Source organism: Bos mutus, chromosome 2, assembly GCF_027580195.1.
Source record: "Bos mutus isolate GX-2022 chromosome 2, NWIPB_WYAK_1.1, whole genome shotgun sequence".
Classification (NCBI taxonomy): Eukaryota; Metazoa; Chordata; class Mammalia; order Artiodactyla; family Bovidae; genus Bos; species Bos mutus.
The window spans coordinates 4,932,447-4,953,479 of NC_091618.1; the positions used below are offsets into that span (position 1 = coordinate 4,932,447).

Consider the following 21,033-nt stretch of genomic DNA (forward strand, 5'->3'; position numbering starts at 1 on the left):
CAGGGCCTGGGGGCCAGGGTGGGGGGCGCAGGTTAGAGAAAAGGGGTTAGGCAGAGGAGGGGAGTTGGGGGTGGTTAGCCGGGACCCGTTGAGTCTAGGGCGGCCAGGGCCAAACCCGGGTGGACGGGGCTGGGGAGTGAGTCACCAGCCCTGGGGGGACCCCAGACATCCGAGGGTCACAGCAGGGCCCCGTCAGGAAGGCCCTAGGGTGCCTCCAGCATCGTCCCGGGGAGGACATGGGGGCTGGTGGTGGGGAGGGTGTGAGGCCAAGGCATCGTGAGCCCCCCAGGGACCCACCTCCAAGCCCCAAGTCCCCCAACCTGCCCTTCTTCCGACGCGCCTATCTCAGAGAACCCCCCCATACCCCCTTCACCAACACTCGGGCCGGACCCCTGAGCACCTCCCAGCTCCTCCCTCAGCCCCTTCCTCCAGACGCTCAAGTCTCCCAGCACCTTCCAGACCTGCCCACTGTCCTGGGCACACTCCGTGTCCTCGGCACCTTGGCAAAGGGCTCCTGGACCGACGCTGCCCGCTGGCCCCCGCCAGCCAGGCCCTGCTCCCGGTGTCCCATCCTGCATGGCTTCCCCACTGACCCTGGCATAAGGCCTTAGTCCCTGGGTCCGGCATCCAAGGCCATGCGGCCTCTGGCCTGATCCCTGCCCTCTCCCTGCCCCTCCACCATCACCATCCCCTCCCCTTCTCAGCTGCAAGCAGCTCTCTCTGGCCTCCTCCCGTTGCACCTGTGGCTTCCTCCCCAAGGACACTATGCTAAGCCTTTCCGGGGGTGCTCAGGAACCACGGTGTCTTCCCCATTCCCCCTTCAGCCAGGCTGCACCCCGGGGCTCCTCCCACATCTCCCGCACCCCCACCCTCCCCCAGGCCCTCATCCCCGCTTATCACCGGGTGAGCTCCTTCCCGCAGCCGGACAGGTTCAGCGCCGGCTGCCCGCCCCCATCAGTGCAGGTAAGCGATCCCTTGGCGCCCCCTGGTGGCCACACAGGGAACGCACGAGAAATTCACCCACAGGCTGCCCGACGCTGTCATGGGTGTTCAACGTGCACCCATCAAGGCATCCTCAGGACGGACCCCTGGGAGAAGGACTACCACTCCCATGTTACAGAAGTGGAAACAGGCTCAGAGAACCTTTTAAGTTTCTCAGCACCACCAGCTAGAGGCAGGACTCCAATTGGCGGGCATGAGTTTGAGCAAGCTCCGGGAGCTGGTGATGGACAGGGAGGCCTGGCGTGCTGCCGTCCACGGGGTCGCAAAGAGGCGGACACGACTGAGCGACTGAGCTGAACTGAACTGACTTCAAGCCATGTTCTCCCTGCTGGGGAGAGGGAACAAGGTGGGAAAAGGGCAGAGCGGTGGGAGGAAAGCTGGTGGTCAAAGAGCTCATCACTTGGACTTGGAGGTGTCTGCAGGCCCAGGAGCTCTGATTGGGTGGGGATGGTGGGGTGGGGATGGCGGGGTGGGGAGGTTGGGGTGGGGTGGGGGTGTGAACAGGCTCTTGGTCTTGACCACAGCACCACTAAGATCTGTCTGGGCTTGATCTGAGGCGGGGGGAGAGGGTCACATGAAGCCAGGTCCAGCTCGGGGTACAATAGCGATAAATAGAATTTATTTTGTACAACTGTTACCGACACACACACGCGGCCACGGGGGCTTCCGAAATGGGTGTTGGGGCCGGAAGGCTGCCCCTTGGCGTGGTGCCTAAAAAGTGTGGACAGACACACACGAGGATGTGGACTCACAGCAGCTATGCCTGCCTGCCCGCTCCGTGCGGGGTGGGGGTGGTGCAAAGGTGAGCCAGCTGAGACCCCTCGGCCTGGAGTGCCAGGAGCAGGAGATGCTGGGGGTCGAGCCGGGGGATGGCGGAAGAGACAGGTAGGTCCCCCGACGCCCACAAGGGGGTCACTCATCTGTCACGTAGGGGCGGTGGGCAGGGCCTTGGCAGGTCTAGGAGGTGCCGTGGCCCACAGCCAGCCCCCTGCCCCTCAGCCGACCTGGGGCCCCAGGAACCCCAAGAAGCGGGAGAGGGTGACGGGAGGCCCCCAGGATCCTCCACTCTGGGGCAGGTGCGCGGAATCCCACTCTTCAGCGACCTCTGAAATGACCTCATCCATTTAGGGCAGAGGCACTCAGAGAGGGAGCATGATAGGCCTAGAGTCGCAGAGCGGATCCCGAACCACAAGCTAGGACTCAGGACCCCAGCCCAGGGCTCCTCCTACCCAGTGCCTCCATGGCAGGCTCTGTGTGCACTGAGATGCCTCAATTCTCCTTTCCAGCTCATTCTCTCGAATCCAGAGGGGCACCCAGGGGTGATGGATGAGCCAGGCCTGGAGTCCCGTTCCAACTGACCTCTCCCTGCCCCAGCCAGCCCCCCAGCCCAGGGGGTGGGGACGGTGCCAGCAGCTTCCCGCTCCCAGGGCTGGCTGGCTCTGCCCTGCAGAGACAGCCCAGACGTGGGCCAGGAGGAGGGCTGGGCAGGCGAGGGGCGGCCCCCAGGCTGGTGCTGGCCTCTGGGCAGAGGGCCCGTCCACCCGGATCTGCCGGAGCAGCCTCGCCTCGTGCTTCTGCACCCTCGTCTGCAGGGTAAAGGGAGACAGATGCGCCATGAGACGGGGAGCCGGATGTGGACGGGTCACGCCCTTGGGACGGCAGGCTCTGGGTCTTTCTACCCCACGGGGAACCCCCAAGACCCCTCCCTCCCAACAATTCCCAAATCCGTTTCAGGCTCTCATCAAATTCTCCCAGTAACTCATGGCCAGAGGTGAGGCAGAATTTATTGGCCCCACTGTACAGATAACGAAACTGAGGCCCAGGGTCACCTAGCAAACTGAGTGGCAGAAGATTCAAACCTAGACACGTAACTCTCACCCCGCAGAGGTGATGGAGAAGGAGAGAAGCCGGCCCAGCCCTGCCTTCCCCTGCCCTTTCCCTCCTCCCGACCAAACAGGAGCTAAGGGCTGGGACTGACCTGCTCGAGGTCACCTTCAGAGTGACAGCGTGGCTAACAGCCCTGCGGTCAGAACAGCGGCAATACAGGCGCCAGGACAGGGGGTGGGAGACACGGGCGAGCAGAAGTCAGCGGGTGCGCCCAGGCTGGACAAGCCCAACCCCTCCAGGCTTGGGGCGGGGAGCCCATGTCTTGGTCCAGCGCCATCCCTGGGGACCCCTGGCTGCCTGAGGCCTCTCCCCAACAGCCAATCCCCCTTCCCGGGGCAACGGTGCCCCCCACAGGGCCAGCGTCCAGGCCATCCGTCCCAGCCCTACCCAGGCCCCTGGCAGCTGTGCATACCAGCTGGGGCGTGTGCTGTTCAGATGCTTCCAGCTGGATCTTGATCTCGGGACATGCAGGGTCCCCCAACTTGCCGGCGTCTGGATGGGGTGACCGAGAGGGGCCTGGGGAGGGAGGCAGGAGGGAGCCACCTCACTGGCCGCGGGGAGGCACCAGGGAGACGGGGGCATGGATGGGCGGTCGGCAGCAGTGTCCCCCAACCCCAGCAAGCCCCTCCCTCGAGGACTCCCACCCTCAACTCCCATCTTTACCCCCTTTAAAGCCCCATCAACTTTCAAGGCCCTTCTAGAAGCCATCAGTCCTCCAAGCCACCAACTACCATAATAGGCGGGATAAGGACCAGCCCACAGAGCCCACGTCAGTGGCAGGCCCATTACACACCCACCACCTGGGGCCTGAAAACGGGTCTTGGCCCTCCGTGCCCAGCCCTGGCCGCCGCCCATCACAGGGGTGGGCGTGCCCGTGGTGGGGCTGGCCCTGCTGGTACCTGGGGAGCTGCCTCCGCTCGTGGTACTGATGCTGTCTTCCAGCCACGTGCTGTAGATGAAGGAGTCCCGCTTGTGGGGCGTGCCCGAGGAGGAAACACTCTCCTGAGGACGGGAGAGAGAGAAGGAGGGAGGTTAAGTCCTTGCCCACGGCACTGGCTGGCTCCCCCCTCCCCTCCTCACCCCCTCCTCTGATCCACAACCCCCCGCCCGACCGTGGCCCCTCTGCAAAGAGGGTGAGGGCCCAGCCATGTCTGCCCCAGGGGACCCCAGGAGGGCAGAGTGGGAACAGAAGCGGACACAGACACACACACACACTTCCACTCATCCGTGCATTCAAACACTGAGATTCTCATAAGCCACGCCACCGAGAGAATTCGAGTAGGGTCCTGGCCCTCCAAGAGCTCCAAGTTAAGAGGAGAGACAGGCTGGGAAGAGACCAGCACAGTTCCAGATCCCAGGCTCCACGGGGTGGGGGCTTGGCGGTCTGCACGCTCAGCATCTGACACGGAGCCTGGCAGGGAACTGAAGGGTTGTCGAACGAAGCGTGACGGAGCGTGCCAAGGACAGAGCCCAGGGTCCGTGAGAGTGTGCTGCTGCTGCTAAGTCGCTTCAGTCGTGTCTGACTCTGTGCGACCCCGTAGACAGCAGCCCACCAGCTTCCCCGTCTCTGGGATTCTCCAGGCAAGAAACACTGGAGTAGGTTGCCATTTCCTTCTCCAGTGCATGAAAGTGAAAGGGAAGTCGCTCAGTCGTGTCCGACTCTTAGCGACCCCATGGACTGCAGCCCACCAGGCTCCTCTGTCCATGGGATTTTCCAGGCAAGAGTACTGGAGTGGGGTGCCATTGCCTTCTCCAGTGAGAGTGTACAAGGGCCTCCTAACCTACCCTGGGACTGGAAAGTCAGGCTTTCTGGAGGAGGTGCTGTGAGGCTGAACTGAGAAGGAGGAATAGAGCCAGTCAGACAAAGGGGGAAGGAGGGAGCAGGCAGTGTTCCAGACAGCGGAGACGGCATGTGCAAAGGCCCAGGGGTAGAGTAGTAAGCCTGACTGGTTTGGGGACTGGCTGAAGGAGGAAGGCAGACTGGCCAAAGGGGTAAGAGAAGGGGCTTGGGAGGGAGGGGCTAGACCTCACAGACTGGGCTGTGTGGGGAACTGGGGAGCCATGGGAGGCTTCAGAGTAAGGAAAGGTCAGTCTGCACTACTCCTCTGGGCTGGGTCTCCTGATCACAACTCAGCCACAGCCGGGCTCACGCTTTACCCCGGAGCATCATCTCCAGGGATCAAAGAGCACCCCTTTCACACTGCCGTGGGGCACCTCTCCTTCCTGGGCCTCTCACCAGGCCTGTGTCGTCCGCATCCACACCCTCTGCTTCCTCCACGACGCTGGCGAAGCTGCTGGCGCTGGACGAGGAGCGGGAGAAGTCCTTCAGCACTTCTGCTCTCTGGGCCACTGTCTCCGCTCTGCCATGGACACGTCCCGTCAGCCAGCATCCACGCTGGGCACCTCCTGAGCTGAGACCCCCGGTCCCTGCCCTCCCCGCCCAGGCAGGCCCAGCCTGCAGCCAGCCAAGCTCCTCCGTGGCATCTTATAGCTCCCGGGGCCCCTGAGCCTCCCCGAAACCACCGTCCTTCCTAACACAGAGATCCTGTCGGGCCCCAGTCCTGCTCCTCCCTACTGCCCCTGATGAAGCCCAACTCTCTTGGCTGTATGATCAATCGGAACTATTTATCTATACACCATTGGTTAATAGTTACACCATCGGCACCGTCAGCGAGTGCAGACTGACTCTGTGCCAGGCACTGATCTAAGTGTGTTGACCCCAGTTATCTCATCGCTATCATTGTCAGACCCATGTCACAAATGAGCAGACACCCAGACACAGAGAGGGTGGGCACCCAGCCTGAGGTGGGAGAGCAGGTGGGACCCAGGCCTTCCACCTCCACAGTCTCCTCCTTAACTCTCTCCCAGTTTCATTCCACGTCCAAGGGCTTTTCTCACCACAATCACCACCATATCACATTGATTATTCCAATGTTACCAATGTAGCTGGAGGAGCTCATGTAACACTGCACAGGATTTCCTGCCTTCTAGCCTCTGCTCAGAAAGAAATATCTACCCACTTGTTCCTTCCTCCCCTCTTTCTGGAGGAAAATCCACTGTGGGCCAATCTGTGTCTGCTGCCTGCAGTCTCACGCCTTCCCTCAAGTCCTAAAAAGTAAATTCACTTTTCAAACACCAGTCGGGGGGAGACACCTCCTCAAGGAGGCCCTCCCTGATTCCTCCTTGTGGGGGTGGGCGGGGAACGACCCTATCTGCTCGGCTCAGTCTCTTCCTGCCCCTGTCGCCTTTTCCTGGTTCCCTGTTCACCTGCCTGACTCTTCAGCCCAGGACGGGTCCTCCCCCCGGCCCTCTCACCTCCTGGGCTCAGCTGACAAGCAGCGAAGGGAGGGCGGCCTCCGGGCTGGCCTCTCTGCTCCCACCCTGGACCTACTCTCACAAGGTGACCAGGGTCAGCTTGTGAAAGCATCACTCCTCTTAAATAAAATCCTCCAAAGCCTCCTTGCTACACTTAGGATAAAATCCAAAGTTCTCAGGCTTCCCTGGGGGCTCCGTGGGAAAGAATCTGCCTGCTGATGCAGAGAAGATACAGGTTTGATCCCTGATCCGGGAAGATCCCACGTGCTGTCGGGAAACTAAGCCCGAGCACCACGAGCCGCAACCACTGAGCCCGAGCACCCTAAACACTGAGCCTGCGTGCCGGAAGTACTGAAGCCCCGATGGAACACTGAGCCTGCGCGCCCTAAGTACGGAAGCCCGGATGGCCCAGGCTCCACGACAACGAGAAGCCTGCGCCTCACAGCTGGAGAGTAGCCCCCGCTCTCCACAACTAGAGAAAAGCCCGCGCAGCAGTGAAGACCCAGCACGGCCAAAAATAAATAAAAATTTAAAAAATATTCAAAGTTCTCACATAGCCTTCAAAGCCATGACCCAGCCCCGGCCCAACTCTTCAGCTTCCTCCCACCGTCAACGACCATGCAGGCCCAGCCTCACTCACTCAGCTCCAACGACACCACCCTTCTGCCAAGCCTTCAAGCACGCCTCAGGGCCTTTGCACGTGCTGTGCTTCCTACCTGGAACCCTCCTCCCTCTACCCTGCCATCATCAGTCCATCCTAACAGGGCCAACTCCTCACTCAGCTCTCAATTCCAACCTCACCCCTCGGGAGACGTCTTCCCTGAGCCCCCAGCTAACCCCAGCCATTCTTCATTGCAACCTCTGCTTTATTTTCCTTCTGTCGTAGCTACCTGAAGTAGCTTACTATATTGTGTTACCCTGGACTGTCAGCTCTTCGAGGCAGGGGCCGTATGTCCAGCTGACTGCAGTCTTGCAGAGTGTGGCATGCACAAGGCACTCAGCGGGTGTGTGTCAGAGGAGGACCCAGGAGAGTGCCCGGGCCCCCCTGCTGCCCTGGGGGTGGCCATGTCCACGTTCCCGGGCAGCCCTGGGCCCAGACGAGGGGGAGAAAGAATGGGCCCGCCACACCCAAGCCCCCCGGCTCAGCATGCCCCGAGCCCCAACCTGTTTTTGGTCGTGGGCATCTCTGGGGAGCTCTGAGTGGATGAGTTCTCCGACTTGGGCTCCTGGGAGACGTGCCCGCTGTCTGGGGTCTTCTGGCCGGCCGGGGGGCTCTCCCTGCGGGGCACACAGGGGCGGCGGGGGGATTCAGCACCAGGCCTGGCCTGAAGGGTAGAAGGAGCCCCAGGTGGGGAGAGGAGGTCCCGGGCGCTCCTGCCTCGTACCCACACCCTGCATCCTCAGGGGCCAGCCCCAGAGCGGTCCCTGCAGCCCCTGGGCTGACCAGGGGGGAGCAGGAACTGTGGGAGCACCTTCGTAGAACGTCCTTGGGAATTCCCCTGTGGGCCAGAGTTTAGGCCTTGGCACTTTCAGTGCCACGGACTCAGGTTCAATCCCTGACCTCAGAACTAAGATCCCACAAGCCGCGCAGAGAGGCCAAAAAGAAAAGAAAGAAAGAGATAGGACATCCCCCACGGATGGGGGTGTAAGTGTCCCCCATAACGGGTAAGGAGACTGGAGTCCAGAGATGAGAAGAGACCTGCCCAGGGACGCGCAGCCAGGACGTGGCAAAGCCAAGACGCGAACCCTGGATTCATGGGATTCTGGGCTCTCCTGCCTGTGAAGGGAGGGCCAGCTCACTCCTGGAGACCTCAGCGCACCTGGCGCCCGGCTTCGCACGCACGGCGCGCACCCCCACGGCCAGCCCCGTGCCGCTGGTTGTGTCCTTATCCCTGTTTTTTTTTTTTTTCAGATTAGGACAATGAGGCTCAGAGAGGTTCAGTGACTTTCCCGAGATCACACAGCCGCAGCCTGATGAAGACCGGATTCACAACCCTCTGCTTTCCCGAGGGCTCCGTGCTTCTCATGCGGCGGGCGCGGCCCACACCCCGCCTACACTGATGTACAGAGCTCCGCAGACCCCAGCTCTGCCCCTCCCCAGCTGCGCGACCCGGGCCAGGCCCTCCCCTGACCTATGGCTCCCGGGACCAGCAGAGCTGGGACTGGGTGGCGGCGGCTTGCGTGAGATGACGAGCTGGCGCACAGCAGATCCTCGAGAGCGCGGACAGGAGGGGAGAAGGCTGGGGCTCCCTGTTGTCTGCTTTCCTTGGCCGCTGAATGGGGATCGGCGCAGGGGTGCGGGGTGGGAGGAGGAGCCAGAGGGGACGCAGGAGCCATCCCGCCCCGCTGCCCCGCCCACCTCTTCTCCTGCACCTCCTGGATGTTCTCGATGCCGATAGCGCTGCTGCGGCGAGAGCCAAACGGACCCGACTTCTTCCTCGTGGGGCTCTTGCCAGGGACAATCAGCGACTGTGGGGAGAGGCCCCAACTCAGTGCTCACCTGCTCCTGGAGCTCCAGGGACCCCCCCCCCACCCCACCCCACAGGCCACCCTGGGGCCCTGCTGCCCAGGCCCCGAAGCAGAGGACTGTCCATTGCCCAAGAGAGCCAACCTAGTTTACAGATAAAGGAAAACAGGCCCAGAGACGGCAAAGGGGCCCCCTGAGGTCACACAGCAGGTCTGGACCCGGGATCTTAGGAAAAGGGGACAGAGGCCTGAGCGGGGGGCTGGACAGCCGCTCTGGGCTGGGGTGGGGAGGGAGGCCAGGTCCTCAGAGCAGCAGCCCCCCGGGCGTTACAGGACCTACAATGGAGGGCAGCGGGGAGAAAGCAGGCGCAGCCACCCAGGCACTGCCCCACTCCAGCCCTGCCGGGAGGCTCTAGCTCAGCAGGTGAAAGATCCCTACTTAAGTTTCCACACACACTACTGTGGGTCATCCCAGGCACCAGAAGCAGGCCCCCCATCCCCGCCGGCTTCTCTGGGGCAGGCAGGCAGGATGGGGGTCCCCAGGGAGGGACGGAGGGGCAGGAGCCCCCAGGTCAGTTCACAGTCGGGACCAGGAAGGGGGGCAGAGGAGGGCAAGGTGCTCCATGCAGGCCTGGCGATATTGGGGGACGTGCAGCTGGGTGTGGGGTCTTCAGGTACCAGATCCCGGCGGGGTCTGGGCCTGAGTCCCGGGGGCCAGGGCAGGGCCAGAGCCCCTGGTGGGGGTGGAGGGGGCCTGGCTCTGGCAGAGGTACCAGGCCCCAAAGCTGGTTGCTGAGTGCCGTCAGAGCTGCTGGCACTCCATCCCGCCTGGCCCTCGGGCCTGTCCCCGGGGTTGGGGGGTTGGGGGTCGGGGGGGGCAACGTCCCCAATATGGCCTCCGTCCTGAGAGCGAGCAGAGAACAGCGCGTGCAGACAGCCTCCAGAGCCGGTGGCCCCGCGGACGACAACCTCTTCCACGGTTCCTATGCCTATGGCACTGCCTCGGCGTCCGAATCTACTGGCACTTTTCCCCGGAATAAGCAATGACTGGCAAGCGGCAGAGGGCGGGGGCAGAGAGAGACAGAGAGTCAGAGAGACAGGGATGGCAGGACAGGGAGACAGAGAAGTGAGACAGGGAGAGGAGGGACAGACAGACGAGGACAGAGGAGAATTGGGCAGGGGGTTAAGACAGACAAGGCCGGGGAAAGAAGCAGAGAAGAGGTGGAAGGAGACACAGAGAAGAGAGGCGAGAGATTGACAGTCATACAAGAAGGGGCACAGGGTGAAACAGACAGACAGACAGACAGAGACGGCCCCGGCGGTGAGACGGACAAGAAGAGACCGAGAGGGGAGGCACAAAGGGAAAAGCAAGGGAGGAGACGGTGCGAAGCAGAGGAGAGGGTGTAAAGAAGGTGCAAGAGGAGAGAATGCACAAGTACAAGCAAGTTGGGGGTGGCGGGAGAAGGGGAGAGGAGAGAAAGGCAAGGAAAAGGAGGCCACGAGAAGAGAGGGGGAAGTGTGCAAAAACAAAACAGAAATGGGTCTGGTTACTGCCGTGGCGGGCGCTGCTGGCCTGGCCCTGTCCCCGGGGCCCCCTCTGCAGCCACCCGCGGGAGGCAGGGCCCCACTGGGGGGAGGAAGAGAGTGGCTGGGGCATCGGGCTTGGAGGAGGGCGGGCTGCGGCTCCTGTGCCAGTGGGCTTGGTGACGGCTGGGAAACAGACGACTCGCCTTGCTCCCCTGGCCAGGCCAGACCCCAGGGCCGGGGTGGGGGCGGGGGGGTCCCTCCTGTCACAGGACACAGCCTCACAGCACTGAGCACAGGGCTTGCTTGGCATGCAGCTGACAGTCAATAAATAATGGATGGGAGGATGGATGGATGGATGGATGGATGGATGGATGGATGGATGGATGGATGGGTGATAGAAGGAAAGACGGATGGGGAAGGGACAGCAAAGCAGCAGGTGCAGAGCTCGGGGTTGGCCGCTGGGCAGTGGAAAGCGGACAGGCCTGCCGCCGAAGGCCTTTTTCATCCTGTGCCCAGCACACTCTCTGTGTGTTAGTGGCAGAGTCCCACAGAGCCCGGCAGACAGGAGGTGATCACTCAGGAGAGGTTCACACAGAAGCCCAGTTCCTGACACACAGTAGGCAGCCACAACCACAAGGGCTCTGTGAGCACACAGTGGGCGCTCACACAGCTCGCTTCCCCAATGCGTAATGGGCATTCACCGATATCCAGGGCTTATCACAGCAGGCCATTTCCCGATACACAGTAGGTTCTCATACAGCAGCTCAGGGCCTGGGCACACGGCAGACATTCACAGAGGCAGGTCCACACAGGAGCCCAGGGTCTGACACACAACAGGGGCTCGCGGACACGCAGGGCCGGGCCCCCAGGAGACGCCCACAAGGTGCACGTCCACACAGCAACTGTGCCCCCATCCACAGCGCACTGCAGCCCAGGTCCGGACACACAGTGGTGCCCAGCAGCATCTCAGAGCCAGACACACAGCAGATGCTCACGTAGAGACCGGGTCCTGACACAGTGTGCGCCCATAGCCCAACACACAGTAGGTGTTCCCAGAAACTCAAGGCTTGGTCAGAGGTGTCCACACAGCAGCCCCACTCCCAGCGTACGACAAGACAGGAGGTGTTCCCTAAGGAGCGTGATAGAGGGCTGACACACTGCAGGAAGTCCGGGCTGAATAAAGGGCCCGGAGGAGGGCGGGGAGCATCAAGGGGCTGGAGAGGGGGCTGCAGGGTCTCAGGGTCACAGCCCGGGAGCCTGACCCCCTGGACAGCAGTAGCGAGACCTAGCCTAGAGTCTGGGGTGGGCCCTGGGACAGCAGGGTTGGGGGGCAGGGGCGGGCGGAGGCGGGCACTCACTATTCCAGCTGCCTTGGCCAGGTCGGGGTTGTTGGGCGTGAAGCTCCCGCTGTGGCTGGTGGACACGGTGTGGGGCTTCTTGTTGCTCAGCCCCATGGCATCCATGGACTGGCTGCGGCTCCGGATGACCCGCTGCGAAGGTGGGGCAGGGAGTTCTTAAGGCCCCCTCCCTCAGGGAAACCCGGGAGCCACCCACCGATGCCACCCTAGGTGACCCCGGTGAGTCCCTTCCCGCAAAGTCCACACGGGAGTCAGCTCCACCCGTGCAGAGGGCTGTGTAGGTCCCGGCTCTGCCACTAGCTGGGTGACCTCAGGCAAACCACTCCACCGCTGAGCCTTGGAGCCTCACGACCTGTCGTGCGGTTGTAAGGACCACAGGAGATGCAGAGTTGTGACCCAAAGCGTGTGCAGAGAACGCCCCAGAAACGCCAGTTTCCTCCTTTTAAGGGTCTCCTGGAGCCTGCTTCCTGCTTGCTTTTCTTTCCACCCTCCCTCCCCTCCTTGCCTTTTTCAGACAACCTGCCCAGAAAGCTCAAGTCGGGCCGGGGTTCTCTACCTATCCTCTCACTCAATCTGCCCCTGGAGGCAGGCACTGCTACCAGGCCCATTCTCCACGTGATGAAACCAAAGCAGAGGTGGGTCTGGGACCCAGATGCCAAACCCAAAGCCTAGGCCGTGGGCTCTGCTGTCTGAGAAAGGCTGTGACTTAATCCAGTGCCCACCAGATGCTGGGCGCCTGGATCCCTCCCTCAGAGAAGACAGCCCAGGCCCACGTCCACCCCACCCACTTGCTGTCTGCTCCTCGCAAAGGTAGGGTTCTCCTCAAGCCTCTTTCTCAAAGGCGGTCTGTTCGCCTCAGCCCAGGGCAGAACTTGGGCGGCTTGGGCTAATCCTCTTATGCAAACCCACATCTCCAGCTCTGTAGCCTGCCCTGGGGTAAAGGTGAGGCCCTGCCAGCCTGGCTGGGCACCTGGAGAATAGGCAGTCCTCCTCCTGTGGGTGGAGGCAGAGGGGTCATTGCCTGCGGACCTGTGGGGGGGGGATTGGGTGTGGTGGTCCAGGCCCCGCAGTGGGGCGGTGGGGGAAGGGAACTTGCTCTCTCCTCTGCCTCTCAACTTTGGACGGTAGTCGCCGAGGTAAATGGGCACAGTTTTGCATTTTGTTTCTTAACTTACATTACACTGATCAAATTGCTTTACAAATAATTCTCAACAGCTGTACGAGGTAAGAAGCCTAAACAACAGATTTGAAAAAAAACAAAACAAAACTGAGGGTCAGAGAATGCTCAAGCGGGTAAGTGGAAGGGCTGGAACCTGAACCCAGGGTGTCTACGCTTTTACCACTAAGCTGAATATTCACTGGAAGGACTGATGCTGAAGCTGAAACTCCAATACTTTGATCACCTGATACGAAGAACTGACTCACTGGTAAAGACCCTGATGCTGGGGAAGATTGAAGGCGCAAGGAGAAGGGGACGACGGCATCACCGACTCGATGGACATGAGTTTGAGTAAACTCTGGGATTTGGTGATGGACAGGGAGGCCTGGCATACTGCAGTCCATGGGGTCGCAAAGAGCTGGACACGAACTGAACTGAACTGAACCAGAGACAGCCAAAGCGGGTCACACGGGCCTAACGCCATGCAGATCAGCTCCTTGTTCACGTTCCTTCCTGGACCTCTGGTTTCTTTCCCTCGGTCAGGACACGGGGGTCCTCTCTTCTCTGCCCTGACCTGGCAGCCACCACCATTGGCACCAGAGCGCTCCTTCCTTCTACCGTCCAGGCAGACTCCGCCCCCAAGCTTAAGCCCCGCCTCCAACCATCAGCTCCTCCTCCAGCCAGAGCGCACCTTACAGCTCCCAACCGTGGCTCTGCCCCGGCAGAGAGCGCGCGCACGGCCACGAGTCTTTAGGCCCACGCTAAAACCTGGGTCCACCCTGAGGCTCACCGTCCTCCGGACTCTACCCCAGGTGTGCGCCCACCTGGCCCGAGCTCGCGCCTATTAGTTCCACCCCGAGCCACGCCCCCAAGCAACCCCACCTCCCGGGCGAGTCTGCCTGTAGCCACACCCCCTACCTGGTCCTGCCCCGCACCCCTGCACCTCATCCCCACCGCGTCCCCGCCCCATCCCCGCCGCGTCCCTCCGCGTGCAGGTGGACCCCCGCCCTTCACCTTGAAGGACTCAAAGAAGCCGCCACCCCCGCCGCCGTTTTCCATCTTGTCCTCGTCGCCGCCCAGGCCCATCATGGACTGACTGTGGATGTGCAGCTCCTCATAGAGCGTCTCCAGGAGGGCGGCCCGTGTCCGCTCCTGTGGGCCCAACCATCAGGAGAGACCCCAGGGATCAGTCCTTCTTCCTGCACTTGGAATCCCGGCCGCCTTCTCTGAGTGGGAAGTGGGCCTGGGCCCCGGACGCCTCTACCGGTTTCCCTCGGGCCCCTGCGCAGCTCCAGCAGCGCCCGGGGGTCTAACCACAGCTCTTCTGAGATCTTGCTTCCCCACGCCCCACCTCCACTGTGTCATCTGTGCCGTCAGCCTACCTCCGAGCCCCTCCTGGGCATTCCATAGGAACCCCTGCTTCCTCTCCCTGGATTCTGGCCCTGCTCACTGGATTCTGGCCCTGTCGGATCCATCCTTCCCCTAGGCGGCCCTCCCTAAGGCCAAGGTCTGAACATGGCTTTTCCCTTCCCAGGAGGCTCGGCTGAAATTCTAGGGGGTGGTGGGTCCCAGTTCCAAGAGCCCATGCTCACCTCCAGCTTGGCAAACTTCTCTGCCTTGTAGCAAGCATATTCGGCATTGATCAGCTTTGTCAGCAAAAATTCCTGGAACTCAGGCCCCTGAGAGCCCCCAGCGTGGAGAAGAGAAAGGGGGGAGGTCAGGGGAACACAAGAAACCGGGGGCTGAGACACAATGAGTCAGGGGCTGGGGCTCTGCTGGGTTCTGTCCTCTTCACTCCTGGAAGGGCACCTCCCTGAGCTCAGTGCCCCAGCCCAGGCGCCTGTGAGAGGCCCCCATGCCCTTCATGGCTGCCCACCCCTCAGGAGAGCTGGGTCGGGGGTCTCCCACCGCCTCGGTCTGGGAGATCTGTTGGGGGACTGGAGCTAAGGCTCCTTCTGAGAGATGAGAGACGTGTGCCCCCACCCCCAAACATTGTAGAAGACTGAAATTGTCAAAAAGACAACAGAGGGGAGGGAAGGTCACAGAGTCTGCTATGCAGAATGTAAAGCAATGATACAGTCTACTCTGTGACTTTGTGAAACAGTCACAGTTCTTATCAAGATGGACAGAAAAGCTGGGCCCCAGCCAATCCGTTAGGGGAGCCTGGCTGCCCTGGCACCCAGGGGGGCTCCACGACCTAGTACAGTGCACTGTGCACCCCAAGGCCCCCACCCATTTAGTCCTGCTCTGCCCACGGCGGGGCTGGGGGCTGCCCCTCACCTTCCGAAACACAGCGGGGTCCGGGAGGGGTGGCCCAGAAGAAGGGGACGTCATCTCTCGCAGTGACGGACACCTGGAAGGGAGGGTGGGTGTCCCTGGGGGGTCCCCACACCAGCCAGAGACCCCTGATTCGCCTCTCTAGCCCGATGCTTGGCACAGGGCTGCCCCTTGGCTGGGGACATTCGGTGACTACAGATGGGGTAGGCAGACCCCAAGTTTTCAGCGGCTCCATCCTTGGTCTTGAATTTGAGTGGTGAGGAGGGGTGGAGGGTCTCTGGGCTCATGAAGGCCAAGAGGAGGAGGAGAATAAAGGGCAGAAGAGGGTAAGCAGCCTTTTTTAGGGGAGGGACTTCAAGCAGCAGAGAGGATGGGATGGGAATCCTCCGCCATCATCCGGGCAACAGCGGGGCTCAGAGCCCTCCGGACAGCACGCCTATTCAAACCTGGGAAAACCGAGGTTTGGAGAAGCCTTGCAGCGAGTGAGGACGGGGCTAGGAGGGTGCCCTCGGGAGGCTCCGAGATCACCCACCTTGTAGAGGGGGCCGTCGGGGCCCCCGCCCTCGGCCTGCACCACCACGTAGGCATGCAGGAAGTTGGACGCAATCATGTCCGGCACAAACGGCGTGTTCTCGTCCTGGAAGACCACAGCCACGATGTCGTTGCCAATGTGTCGCTTCCGCTGCAACTGAACACAGGGCCACAGCCTTTCAGCACCTGGCAGGGGGTGCGGGGAGGGTGCCCACCGGGGTGGAGGGGGGCTGGGGGGTAGGCAGAGGGGCATATCTAGGGAGTGGCTTCCCCTCCAGAAAAAGGTGGCGAGAAACTGGTCTTAAAATTGTTTTTGTTTTCTTGGAATTCTGTGGCAGAGGAGAACACTGAGGCTGAGAGAGCAGGGGCCTGTAAGGTCTTCCAGTGACCTCGGGGACTTGGATCCAGGCCCCTGGTCCCCAGGCCCTACCTCTCTGCCCTCCTCCTGTCTAAACACCCCACACATGGCCCCTCCTGCACAAGTTAAGTTCCGCTCGGTATATATGAGTTGCTAAATTGAACAGAGAACCTTATTCAAAGAAAATGAAAAGACATTAAGGGTAAGGAAGAAACGTTTCCATTTTTCTCCCATGATGCCTTCATCCGCCTGGGGTGGAGGCGTGGGGGTCTCAGGGAGAAGGCAGGCAGCCCCCAGGAAGCTTAGGGCACAGTGACAGATCTCCGAGTTCAGCTCGGGGAGCGTGCCTTGTGCTTGCTCATCACCAGGCCTCTGCAGAAGGCGGGAGCCATTCTCCCCAGGAACACTCCGCCTCCCTCTCCCACCTCCTCTGCAGCCAGAAGTCACTTGATCTTGAGCGCTTTGCCTGACTCCCACCTCTGCCAAGTCTAAGTGCCCCCGCGTGACCTGACAAAGCCCTTCACTCCCGCTAAAAATCCTCACTTACTGAGCTCCTGCTCCATCGCCACCAGATCCTGTTCTAGCCACTCTGTGTGCATCCTCTCACTTGGGCTCACCTGTGAGGTAGGTGCCATTATTGTCCCCATTTCACAGATGTGGAAACTGAGGCTCCCACAGCATCACAGCCACTTTTCACCCTGCCCCAACCAGAGAAGGCCACAAGTCGGGGGACTGGATCATTTCCCTCTCTCTATCCCAGGGCCCACTGAGTCTGGTGTGGTGGACGCTGAAGGAGCAGGTAGATGGACGAACAGGAGGACAGGCAGAGGGCTACCTGCTGGGCGTCTCCTTCTGTGTAGGGCAGCTTGGTGGACACGTGAAACATGATCTCCTTGTTGCGGAAGTTGCAGTACACAGACTCGGTCCCCGTCTGCCCGTGGGTCACGTCCAGGCCTCCTCGGAACCTGCCCCAGGCCCCCCCCAGGCCACAGCTCAGTCTCCAGCCCCAGCCAGGCCTCGGTGGGACCAGGACGGGGGCTCCGTCCCTGCCCAAAGGCACGGGTCGGATTCTCATCTGCCTATCCCAACCCAGGGCTCACCCCTTAAAGTCCTGCAATTTGACCTTCTGGCCCAGAAACTCGAGGAACTCCACGAAGGCAGGGCTCTCCTCGTTGGTGCTGAAGAGTTCTTCCTCGGAGGTCTGGCAGGGGGGCAGGCACACAGAGGGCAGAGGTCATCAAGCTGGGGTGCCATCCCCCACTCACACCCAGGAAGGCTGGAAGGGGGACCTCTGGCAGGCCCGGGCTTCCTGAGCTCAAGTCCCCAGGTAAGGGCTCTCCGTGGCAAAGCTCTGAGGCCCCAGGTACATGGGCAGATGGGAGAAGGGGACCGCACACCTGCCCGAGCTTCTGATAAATGACTCCGAACTTGAAGTTATTGCTGATAACGTGCTCGTCGAAGGTGACAATGAGGCGAGAGGCCTGCAGGGAGAGGGTGACGGGTGAAACACACTGCCTTATTTTCCTTTTTTAATTTGTATTTTATATGGGTGTATAGCCAATTAACAATGTTGTGATGGTTTCAGGCACACAGCAAAGCACCTCAGCCAAACATACCCATGTATCCATGCTCCCCCAAACTCCCCTCCCATCCAGGCTGCCACATAACTGAGCAGAGCTCCCTATGCCATACAGTAGGTCCTTGTCAGTTATCCATTTTAGATATAGCAGTGTGTGCATGTCCTTCCCAGACTCCCTAACTATCCCTTCCCTCCATCCTTCCCCACTGGGAACCATAAGTTCACTCTCTTAAAGTCTGACACACCGCTTTTTCAAGTTCCTGTTTATGGCTCTACGTGCCAAGCACTGTGCCAGGCACTCCACATGCATCATCTCATCTTCTTCTTGGAAAGGGTCCGTGAGGGACTCTCACTGCCCTCATTTCACAGATGAAGATGCCCAGGTTCTGAGAGCTGAAGGAACTGACTTGCTAAGGTCAACAACTGCCAAATGGCAGAGCTGGGGCTTGAACTCAGGTCTGTTGGATTCCAAAGCCTAAGCTCACTGCTCCTGAGTTTTGCCCACGAGCTCCCACCCCAACTCTGCTCTAACACCGCCTGATGTCCAGCTCTTCTATGAAGTCATCTCATCATTCTAGGACAGGCCAAGTCCCGCCACTGTGCTGTGGAGCCTTGAGCAAGTTCCCCTCCTCATCTTGTCCTCTTCTGTACCTGGGAGGTGGGACCTGATCACTGAGACCCTCCTTCAGGGGACCTTTCCTGGACCACTCACTTCTCAGGGACCTCACCTTGCTGGGGAATTCAGTCAGAGCCACAGGCTACACCTGTCTTTCAGGGTCCAGCTCTTTTGAGAAGCCCTCTGGCTCACTGTGGAGAAGGCAATGGCACCCCACTCCAGTACTCCTGCCTGGAAAATCCCATGGACAGAAGAGCCTGGTAGGCTGCAGTCCATGGGGTCGCTAAGAGTCGGACACGACTGAGCAATCTCACTTTCACTTTTCACTTTCATGCATTGGAGAAGGAAATGGCACCCCACTCCAGTGTTCTTGCCTGGAGAATCCCAGGGACGGGGGAGCCTGGTGGGCTGCTGTCTATAGGGTTGCACAGAGTTGAACATGACTGAAGCGATTTAGCAGCAGCAGCAGCAGCAGTAGCAGCAGCTGGCTTACTGAAGACTAAAGCCCCTCTCCTTCATCCCACACTATCACAGTGACTTCAGCACCCAGCACCAGAGCTGCAAGTGCAGCTGCCATCTGCTGGGTGGTACCTAAGGAGGCGCCTGTGTTACTCTCTCCCCAGGTCCCCTCCGGAGTCAGAAAGCAAGGCCAGTGGAGCCTTGGCTCGGGAGCACAGATGACCCTTAGATGGGTCCCCAAATGGCACTTGAGAATTTCCAGAGGCAAGAAAGACTTGCCTCCAAGGCAGACAGCACTGGGTTCAAATGTGGACTTCCTTATCTGCTGGGCATCCCTAAGGCAAACCTTTCTGGGCCTCTAGTTCCTCTTCTACAAACCGCGGACTTTGCAGGATTATTGTGAGGATTAAATGAGAGAACTTAGGGAAAGTACCCTGCACAGCGCAGGTGCCCAATACATGCTTGATCTCCTAGTTACCCACCCTCCCCAGGTCCAGCCATACCTTGGGGTACAGCACAGGATAGAATCGATCCACATTCACGTCCTCACACACCAACTGCAGCAAGAGATAAGTGAAGGCCTGAGGGTGGGCCCTCTGGGCCTCCTGGGCCAAAGTCGGGTGGCAGGGACAGCAAGACAGCAGAGATGTGCAGTCAGGGCTGAAGCAGCCTGGGCGTGCTGTCACTCAGAATAAGGCAGGCAGAACTGGGGCCCCTGTCTCCAAACGGTGCCCAAAGAGTGCCCCAAACACACAGCCCACGTGTCAGGGGAACGCGGAAGGGGCAGGACCCCAGAGACAGGCCGCAGCACCCAGACCAGGATCTGGGGCTAAAGCCGAGGGTCTGCAGGGGCCAGGCCACAGCCCAGCTCTGGGCCCATGGGGGCTGCCTGCAGGACTCCGCCCGATGGAGCAGATGCCTCACCTTTGCCATCTGGACCACGTTGGGGAACTCAGTGAGGCAGGAGATGGGGATGACGTCGTGGTATGTCCGGCACTTGGTCCTGGGAGAAGAAAACCCACGCTGAGAGGCGAGGAAGGGGGAAAGGGAGACGGGAGCCCCGCCCCAGCCAGTAAGACCAGGAGGGGCAGACCTCCGGGAGGTCCAGAGGGGAGGAGGGCCCAGGGCTGGCTTAGGCGCTGACCTGCTGTGCAGCCTCAGGAAAACCGCCTGCCCTCTCTGGGCCTCCATTAGAAGAGCGGGTAAACTGGGATGGGCTTGCAGACCCTGAGTCCGCGGCCCTCCCTGCTCGCAGGCCCCCTCACCCCGCCCTCACCTGAGCAGCAGCCGCAGGTGTTCCTGGTCCCCGATGACGTCATACTTGAGTGAGAAGACAAGGTGGCCCAGGGCGGTGTCCAGCGAGTAGTAGTTAAAGTGCTCCTGGAGGGAGGGGGGCCAAGGGAGCGAGCCAGGCTGAGCCTGAGGCTTCCAGAAACCCACCCAGAAGGCCAGCTCCCCGCGGGGCGGGGGTCCCTCCCCAAGCAGCGGATGTCCGGGCTGACAGCACACTCTGCCTCAGAGAGTGCGTGTGTGTGTGTTAGTCGCTCAGTCGTGTCTGACTCTTTGCAAATCCCGTGGACTGTAGCCTGCCAGGCTCCTCTGTCAGTGGGATTCCCAGGCAAGAGTACTGGAGCGGGTTGTCATTCCCTTCTCCAGGGGATCTTCCCAACCCAGGGATCAAACCTGGGTCTCCTGCATTGCAGGCAGATTCTTTACTGTCTGCGCCACCAGGGAAGCTCTCAGAGACATGCATTTAAATCCCAGCTTTGTTGCTGGCCAGCTGGGCAACCTGAGAAGGCCACCTTACCTTTCTGTGCCTCTGTTTCCTAGTCTATAAAGTGGGAGTGAGGCCAACTACCTTGTGGGAAGGCGGCGGGGACTGGGAGAGGCAGTGCCTGAAGCAGAGAAGGGGTTCCTGAATGTCTATAGTAACCTCGGCTCTCTGAGTCCTCAGCAAGGTCAGGACCACATCTGTATGTACATGGCATCTCCCAGCCCCTACCCTTCTCCGAGCTGGGCACACAGTATGTGTGTGTGTGTGTGTGTGCGTGTGTGTGTGTGTGCGCGCGCACGCATGCATTCAGTCATGTCCGACTCTTTTGCGACCCCCTGGACTGTAGGCCACCAGTCTCCTCTGTCCATGGGATTTTCTAGGCAAGAACACTAGAGTGGGTTGCCACTTCTTACCCCATGGGATCTTCCCGACCCAGGGATCGAACCTTTTGTCTCCTGCACTGGCAGGCGGGTTCTGCACCATCTGGGAAGCCCACACAGTAGGTGCTCAATAAAAACATGTCGACTGACTGACTGTTCAACTCGTAGCTCTGTGGCCCCCCGAAGCCAGCACCAGTGAGAATCAGGAAATCAGGAAACGAAACATCATGAACACACTGGGCGGTTGGCCTGGCTGGCTCCCATCGTCCCGCCGTACCTGGGAAGCCGTGGGGTTGGGAAGAAATACTCCCCAGGGCCCAGGGGAGACTGCGGCAGGGCTGGCAC

General features: G+C 60.6%; 1 protein-coding gene across 1 annotated transcript in view; it reads right to left on the reverse strand.

The window, feature by feature from the left end:
- Positions 1-2,281: 2,281 nt before the first annotated feature.
- Positions 2,282-21,033, reverse strand: part of RAP1GAP (RAP1 GTPase activating protein) — a 51,809-nt gene continuing 33,057 nt past the window's right edge. The window contains 20 exon segments of the mRNA XM_070382708.1: positions 2,282-2,588; positions 2,981-3,022; positions 3,302-3,405; positions 3,789-3,891; positions 5,126-5,249; positions 7,369-7,482; positions 8,564-8,673; positions 9,640-9,717; positions 11,556-11,687; positions 13,729-13,866; positions 14,307-14,393; positions 14,995-15,030; positions 15,032-15,067; positions 15,524-15,679; positions 16,716-16,845; positions 16,981-17,081; positions 17,278-17,361; positions 19,038-19,091; positions 19,459-19,537; positions 19,811-19,914. Coding sequence (XP_070238809.1) covers positions 3,014-3,022; positions 3,302-3,405; positions 3,789-3,891; positions 5,126-5,249; positions 7,369-7,482; positions 8,564-8,673; positions 9,640-9,717; positions 11,556-11,687; positions 13,729-13,866; positions 14,307-14,393; positions 14,995-15,030; positions 15,032-15,067; positions 15,524-15,679; positions 16,716-16,845; positions 16,981-17,081; positions 17,278-17,361; positions 19,038-19,091; positions 19,459-19,537; positions 19,811-19,914 — 1,779 coding nt within the window. The 3' untranslated portion in view covers positions 2,282-2,588; positions 2,981-3,013.